The sequence below is a fragment of the Haplochromis burtoni genome, unplaced genomic scaffold (assembly GCF_018398535.1).
Source record: "Haplochromis burtoni strain Fernald_Lab_line unplaced genomic scaffold, NCSU_Asbu1 Contig_1890, whole genome shotgun sequence".
Lineage (NCBI taxonomy): Eukaryota > Metazoa > Chordata > Actinopteri > Cichliformes > Cichlidae > Haplochromis > Haplochromis burtoni.
Window position 1 is genome coordinate 12,770 of NW_024584251.1, and position 7,221 is coordinate 19,990.

The 7,221-nt window shown below is 35.2% G+C and overlaps 3 protein-coding genes across 3 annotated transcripts in view; 1 reads left to right on the forward strand and 2 right to left on the reverse strand.

Moving 5' to 3' along the window:
* The window catches only part of LOC102302045 (prostasin-like), a 4,217-nt gene extending 3,253 nt beyond the window's left edge, over nt 1-964 (forward strand). Inside the window, exons 2-4 of the mRNA XM_005952638.1 lie at nt 249-287; nt 439-656; nt 734-964. Coding sequence (XP_005952700.1) covers nt 249-287; nt 439-656; nt 734-964 — 488 coding nt within the window. The remainder of the gene's footprint in view (nt 1-248; nt 288-438; nt 657-733) is intronic.
* An 888-nt stretch (nt 965-1,852) lies between these two features.
* Nucleotides 1,853-3,203, reverse strand: LOC102301748 (integrin alpha-X-like). The gene is made up of 4 exons (XM_005952637.2): nt 3,120-3,203; nt 2,861-2,974; nt 2,673-2,783; nt 1,853-2,499 (listed from the first exon to the last, which is right to left on the reverse strand). Exons 1-4 carry the CDS (start codon nt 3,183-3,185, stop codon nt 2,401-2,403), a joined length of 390 nt encoding a protein of 129 aa, XP_005952699.2. The 5' UTR covers nt 3,186-3,203; the 3' UTR covers nt 1,853-2,400.
* A 106-nt stretch (nt 3,204-3,309) lies between these two features.
* Nucleotides 3,310-6,324, reverse strand: LOC121813542 (integrin alpha-M-like; the record flags this gene model as incomplete). Its single annotated transcript, XM_042217374.1, has 8 exons — nt 3,310-3,432; nt 3,507-3,605; nt 4,321-4,390; nt 4,497-4,583; nt 4,665-4,744; nt 4,836-4,934; nt 5,025-5,181; nt 6,251-6,324. Coding segments are annotated over 8 exons (789 nt in total), but the record flags the coding sequence as incomplete, so codon positions are not given.
* Nucleotides 6,325-7,221: the final 897 nt, after the last annotated feature.

Below are 7,221 nucleotides of genomic sequence, written 5' to 3' on the forward strand. Positions count from 1 at the left end.
GATGCATAGAACTGAGACCAACCATCTGACCAGTGCCATAAGATATGTTGGAGTGCTGCACTGAGATTGTTTACAGGATTTCTGAAGCTTACTCAGAATGATCACCAGATTTTTGGTCACTTCACTTTCGGAGGCCTATCAGGTCATTAGTTGGCCAACCAGGCCAGCTCTAGGAAGAGTCGTGTTTGTTCTATCTCAGAGCTCCGCAGAAATTGCTTTAGTCTCGTGATTTGAAATTTCTTCTGCAGCTGCATGTGCCTTGGCATTGTTGAGCCTCCTGTCTGCAGGTAAGTCAGGCTTATGCCAAAATGTGCATACAACATAAATGTTTTAATTTAAACTATAGACGCAAATGTATATTTTCACTTTAAAAATAGGATCTTACTGAAAATTGTCTCCTCTCATGAACAACTCTGATCCTGTTGTGTATCTTTCCAGAATCAAATGCTCAGCCTGATGGTAGGTTTGGTGGTTTATGTGTAAACAGCTCCTCGTCTTGCATCCCATCAGTGGCCTTACCCTTCCCTCAAACGCTGCAAGAAGTGGAGGTGCCAGTTGTGGGAAACAGACAGTGTAACTGCCTGAATGGAGTGGGCACAGTCACAGACAACATGATCTGTGCTGGTGTTCTGGCAGGAGGCAAAGACTCATGTCAGGTAGGCTTCCTCATCTCATTTGGTTACATAATCAGGTGTTTCAAAGATTCTCAGATGTGTCCTCTTCATCTCTACAGGGAGACTCCGGAGGTCCAATGGTGAGTAAACAGGGCTCTGTTTGGGTCCAGTCTGGAATTGTAAGTTTTGGTTTTGGTTGTGCTCGGCCCAATCTGCCAGGAGTCTACTCCAGAGTGTCCCGTTACCAGTCCTGGATCAAGTCCCGCATTCGCTCTAATAGTCCAGGATTTGTGCAGTTCATTTCCAGCAGGCTGGACTCTGACAGCAACTACACCTGTCCTGGTCTCTAACAAGACTCTTGAGTCTGAATATGAATGGGGAAAATAAATAAATAAAAATAAATTATATATATGTGTGTGTGTGTGTATAAAGCTTTAAGACTGGGTGTGTTTGGATCTCACTGATTATGAATCCTGTTTTACATCCACAGGGACATAAGAGCAGAGTCTTCATGGTTACAAGTTGCTGTCGTAACAATCAATGGACGTAAACTGAGCCATGCAGATGTTGACATCTTTACCAAAACTTCGATAGTTGGGTCATTCTTACAGGAGATTTGTTAGTGAAACATCACCTCCTGCAGCACTTTTTAAAAGATGTCACCAGATTACAGAGTTTCCTTATTGCTGCCTTTTGCTGTCATCATTACCTCCATGTTCCTGTTGTCCACCCATTCATATTTATTTAATGTACTGATTATGCTCAGATCAAAACGAAAAAACTAATACACATAAACATTTCAAAAGAAGTTTACATTTCTAACTAGAAAACTTCATTATTTTGAAGTGTTTTGGTATGTTTCTGTGAGCTAATTATACATAAATATGTCTGTTCTGTGCATTCTGAAGCTGTTGTCTAAAAATGGTGTAAATTTAAGTACAAAATCAAAATGTAATTCTAATTACATCATGACTATATTGAACGTTGATTAAGCATAAAAATGATGTTTTGAGATATTTCAGAAGCAAATATTATATATTTAATTTATTGATGAACAAAGCAATTTACATAATGAGTGACAGTTTTAACAAATTACAGCTGATTTCTTTCTCAAGCTAAATCTTTTTAAGCATATTTTTTTAATAATTTCACACAAATTTACATTCATCATACTCAAATGATGTTTGTAAAAAGATAAACATAGAAAATGTTAAATTTAGATGTGCAGTCATGAGCATATTCTTGATAAACTATTTTACATTTCCCACTATAATACTTCACAGGACATAATCACTCCATCTTCTCATATACATTAAACCTTCAGTCTATTTCATTTAGGGATCCAAATTATAAGAATAATACATCAGAATTCCTGATGATTTCTATTTTTCTATATGATTTCTAGAGACCCGTGTCCACTTGTGATATTTTGCCTTCAGGTACCTGTGTGATCTAAATAGTTAATTAACAATTGTATTTTCCTGCTCAGACAGACCCTAAAAAACTATAAGTCTAAAGGACTACATATGATATTTCCTTAAAGAAAAAATAAGTTAAACTTTGATGTCTTCAGGTTATTGTGTGGCCTCCTTTTGAGTTCTGACTGTGAACCTCATCATTCAGTAGAAAATGCGTAAATGAGGGAATGATGTCAGACACAGTAAACTGTTTTTTCTTTAGTCAGTCAAGTATATGGGCGTCACTAATTCTACAAAGCTAAAAAAAATAAATAAATCTGCAATACAAGGTCTGGTGGCTGAGGAAAGTAAAGTGAATTAATATTTTCTTATTCAGTTGTGGTTGCACCTCCATCCGTACCTGGACCCTCTGCTTCTTCCTGATTTTGTTTTATCATCTCTTTGTAATCACTCTTGAAATATCCAGCCTAGGAAGACAAAATGTATTGTGTAAAATGATTGTATTCACGTATTAGAGTCGCACCATGAATAATGAAAAGAACTAAAAAATAATCAACGTTTAAGAAATTTAAATCATGTATTCTCTTATTTCATGAAGCTGTGTGAGTGACTGAAAAAACAGAAGTATAGACTTTCTCACCTTGTACAGGCAAACAGTGAATAAAGCAGTAACAGCCAAACCTCCAATGTATCCACCAATTATCTCTTTAATGTAATCTGGTTCAGAATACACTTTTATCTCTTCCTCAATCTAAGAGAGGAATCAACATATTTTAATAAAATTCATCATTTTGTTAACTTAAATGAGAGAAAATAATGTGTAATCACCTTGTGGACAGGAGGATTATTTTTCGTCCACGCTGAAAAGTAGATGTACTGGTTTTTGTCATACTCCAGACTAGCTGTGCTGGTTAAGAGGAATTTCACAGATTGAAATCCAATCTAAGAAAAAAAAAATAGAATGAGATGAGCCTAAATTAGATATGCATTGCTGTTTAATTTAGGAAGAGATATATATGGAGTCAGTTGTTTTAATTCTAAAAATATTTACTAATACAACACTTAACATAAAATACACATCAATTACCTGCTCTATCCATCCTGAACTGAAGTTGGCAGAAATTTCATACATCCTACTCTCCCATATTCCCATGAAGGTGTTGCACTTGAACACTCTGCACGTGGCCACAGAGCAGTCCTGTGGGTGATTTAAAGAAGACTGAATGTAACCAAGCTGTGATTCAGAGTAATATAATTTTATATACACGTATTTAGAATTAGGTTAAATTACAGCAGGAAAAGTGTGGAAGCATACTTACCACTACTTTATGTTTTTGTATTTCAGCAACAAATTCTCTGTTAAGTGGTTCTTCATCATTTCCTCTCTGACAGTTTGCAATCTGAAAATAATTTTAAGTGTTTTTGATTCATCCTAATGTTAGTCAGCAGCTAAAACGTCTGACACATAAATTACCTGTAGGCTGCTCAAATCCACCCAAATGTCTTTTTCACCAAGCTTCACTGGAACCCTGATCACCACAGTGAAATTAAATGCTCTGATATAGTTTGTAATCTAAAAGAAAGAAAAAATAAAAATAACCACTGTTAAAATTAAGATTTTATAAATCAGCTTTAACTAATAGTTTGTTTGTTTTTTGTGAAATAATAATAAAATAAAAATGAATTAAATGGTTAATAATTGATGTATTGAAAATGATCTTGACAGTCGATTTAAAGTTGATATGGAGTTTCAAATACATAAAAAGGTTAATAAACAAATTGTAATTTAGATTTAAAAATTATTTGGAGAGCTGTTATAAAGTAGAAAGTGAATGTTATAATATTTGTTTAATAAAGAGTAAATTACAGACAGTATAAAAGATGTAACTTGTGTTTTGACTGCTGCCAATTTGGTGTTATATAACCGGTTGTCACAAGCATATGAATGGATACACATGACTACGACATGTCCACAATGGTTCAACATTAACTTGGATTAAGCAGCAGCTTTCGCTCTCTGGGCTCACTGATCAGTAATGAAATCTTTATCACAAAATGTGTCTGATCAGCTTTATTTATTACAACAATTGCAGAAATTACATCATAACTAATGTTTAGTAAACTACATTGCTTTCATTGCTTGTTAGTATTAAACTTTACTAAAGGTTACCCTCTTAATAATGAGAGTTAAAACATATAACCAGAAAGACACAATCAAGCATTAGGCTCAGGACTGACACAGTGCAATGAACTTGCTATGTCGATATTAGATGAAGTCATGTTTTTACCTTGATTATTTGTTGGAATGCTTCCTGTGAATTATTCATTCCAGGGGTGAAATTATGGCTGCTGAAGGAGCTTTACATGATAATAAAATAATAATGAATAAAACATTTTTGATAACATTTTAAAGTTGTATTACTTTGCAAATAATTCATGCTATATCAAGTAAAACAGTTCATACCTTTCAAATGTGAGAAAAATGCTGTATTTCACATCAATTGATTTCTGTTTGTAGAGTTCACTTGTAGTGGCATGCTCCTGATTTCCACTGCAAGAGAGAAAAAAAAAAGGTTCTGCATCTGTGAAGCCATTGTATAAATTCAGAGTATCTGTACCAAAGGAACAGTACCTGGTGGCATTTGCAGTGACAAAGATCTCCCTCTCAAGTTGACTGTTTGTTTCAATCCCATATGTGATACTGAAGAAAACCTTAATTGAAATAGAGAGAGATCAAATTGTCTCGTATCTTTTTAATAAACTGTTTAGAAGTGAGCAAGCATACTCTGTACAAAAAACAAACCTTAGTTTTGCTCTTGAAAATTGGCTTGTCAATAGTGCAGTCTGTCCTTCCTCGGGATAAACCATCTTCACTGTCCAAGGAGTTGCACCCAATTCTTCCCTTTGTTATAAAAATAAAATTACTGCTGGATGTATTGAAAGAGCAGCAGATCAGTGATGAACTGATACAGACTTGATCCTGTTACCTTACCTGCTGACTCGTGAACTTCCTGTAGGAGAGTCCAGCTGGGTACGTGAGAATAACACGACTGTTGTAGGAGTTTTCTCCTCTATTCTCCACTGAGACTGTGACAACCAAAAGCTCATCAATACCCACTTTAACCTCTGAGGATCTGTGGAGTATGAAGCTGGATGAGAATAAAGGGAAAACAAAACAAGACTACAGCTAGGGCTGCTCAATTAATCGAATTTTAATCTAAATTACGATCTGGGCTTTCAACGATCATTAAAAATGACTGAGCCGTGCTCCCTCGTGCTTTACTCTCGCGCTGCTCCGTGTGGCAAATCGAGCGTACCTCTCTGTGTTTCGAACACATGTCACAACAATTAACAGGACCAGAGGGAAGCTCGGAAAGCTAAGCAGAAGTTATTTGCAGATGAGAGAATAATGGCTGCTGAAGAAAGAATGCCATTGGTTGAAAAGAGAGGCAAAACGACTTCAGTGGTGTGGAAACATTATGGGTTCGCGGGGTCAGACATGGATTAAGTAGACATAGTGTGTAAACCTTGCTACGGTGTTGTAGCTGCACCACAGAACAACACTACAAATTGACATACCTCAATGTCAGTTTGATGCAATTGTGCATTGTACATTGCACAGCTTGACTTGATGTTTGGTTATTTGTATGCATAAAAATTATGCAGTATTTTGAAGTTCACTAAACATAGATGTTTACATTTTTCCTTTATTTTTTATATTGCAAACATTTGCACTGTTATCAGTATTTGCACACTATTTTATATTATTTTTTGACAATCTTTAAAGCCATTATTCAGTACTCTGTCATTGTTAAATAAATATCGTCAAATCATCAAGATCTCAATTTCAGTGAAAATAATCGTGATTATCATTTTTGCGATAATCGAGCAGCCCTAACTACAGCCATACTAATGTCACAATATACCAAATATAATGTACTTTGAGCTTTGATAAACCATGCAAATTTTAGCTCAGTAAAAATGGCTGTTCTAAGATAATGATGCTAAATGAGAACATATTTTTACCATCCCTTTTTAATCAGTTAACATTCTAATATTTTCTGGTTATCACAAAACACAAATAACAACTGAGTGTCACCAGTTTCCGAAATATTAATGATGGTTGTATAAGGACAAGTTAAATGACAAGTAAATAATAACACATTTGAAGAAAACGAGACACACAAGGAAAGCTTAAGTTTTGTAACTGTGCCTGACCTGGTGAAGTTGAAATCCAGTTTCAGGTTATCAACACATTTGTTATCAGTGCCACAGTTGATCTCAAACCCTAACTGTGGAAGAGAGCATAATGGAAAAGTACACATTATACATTATTTAAAGACTAAATAAGTGGTTGTATGGTCATCCAATTTTATTTTTTTATTTACAGTTTTAACTGTTATTTATATAGCATATTTCATTATATATAAATTCAATGTGCTACCACCAGAGATGTAATCTGATTACTTTTTTCAAGTAACAATGTAAGGGATTACTATTGCAAAAAAGTAATTAGATTACTGTCACTTTCCAGTAAGCACACTGCGTTACTGCATTACAGAACCGTCAGGATTCTGTTTGTGAGAGTGTCTCATGACAATGATATAAGTGCATACGACATCCTTGGCAGCAACAGACGTGTGTAGATCAACAATGGATAATATGAATTGCAGGAGAGAGTACGACCATGCAGCGTTTAAAGTGTTGACGTACTTACATTACTTTAAGTTTTATCCCATAAAAAAGTGACAATAACATTAGCATCCGCTGTACACTGTGTGTGGGAAGAAAACTTCTTTCTACAGCAAAAAATTAACCTTCAAATCTGAGCAAACACCAAGCACACTGCCACGGGAATGTGAAATTCACAGAGAAACCCCCGGGTACCTCCACTGACATGACACTGCGGCACCAAGCAAACCTCCACCCGCCCCTCTCCTGCTAAACCAACAGACAATGTGCTAAACAGGTGACAACAGGTTTAAGAGCGACAGGTCTTAGTGCTGCTGAATCTTTGATTTTATTTATTTTTTGCTGAATTTTACTTGCATCTATTTGAAAGACTGAGTGTAAACACAAAACATTATTTTATTTTATATGCTGGAATATGCAGAAAATAGGTTTAACAAATTTCCCACCTGTGGGACTAATAAAGGTCATCTTATCTTATCTTATCTTTTTTTTTTTTT

What these genes read in the sequence shown, in the direction of transcription:
- LOC102301748 (XM_005952637.2), bottom strand. Translation starts at nt 3,185, where the DNA reads ATGGGAATATGGGAGAGTAGGATGTATGAAATTTCTGCCAACTTCAGT. An exon ending in ATAATCCTCCTGTCCACAAG is followed by an intron (nt 2,784 to 2,860) that starts GTGATTACACAT and finishes TTCCTCTCTTAG; the next exon opens with ATTGAGGAAGAGATAAAAGT. An exon ending in TCACTGTTTGCCTGTACAAG is followed by an intron (nt 2,500 to 2,672) that starts GTGAGAAAGTCT and finishes TTGTCTTCCTAG; the next exon opens with GCTGGATATTTCAAGAGTGA.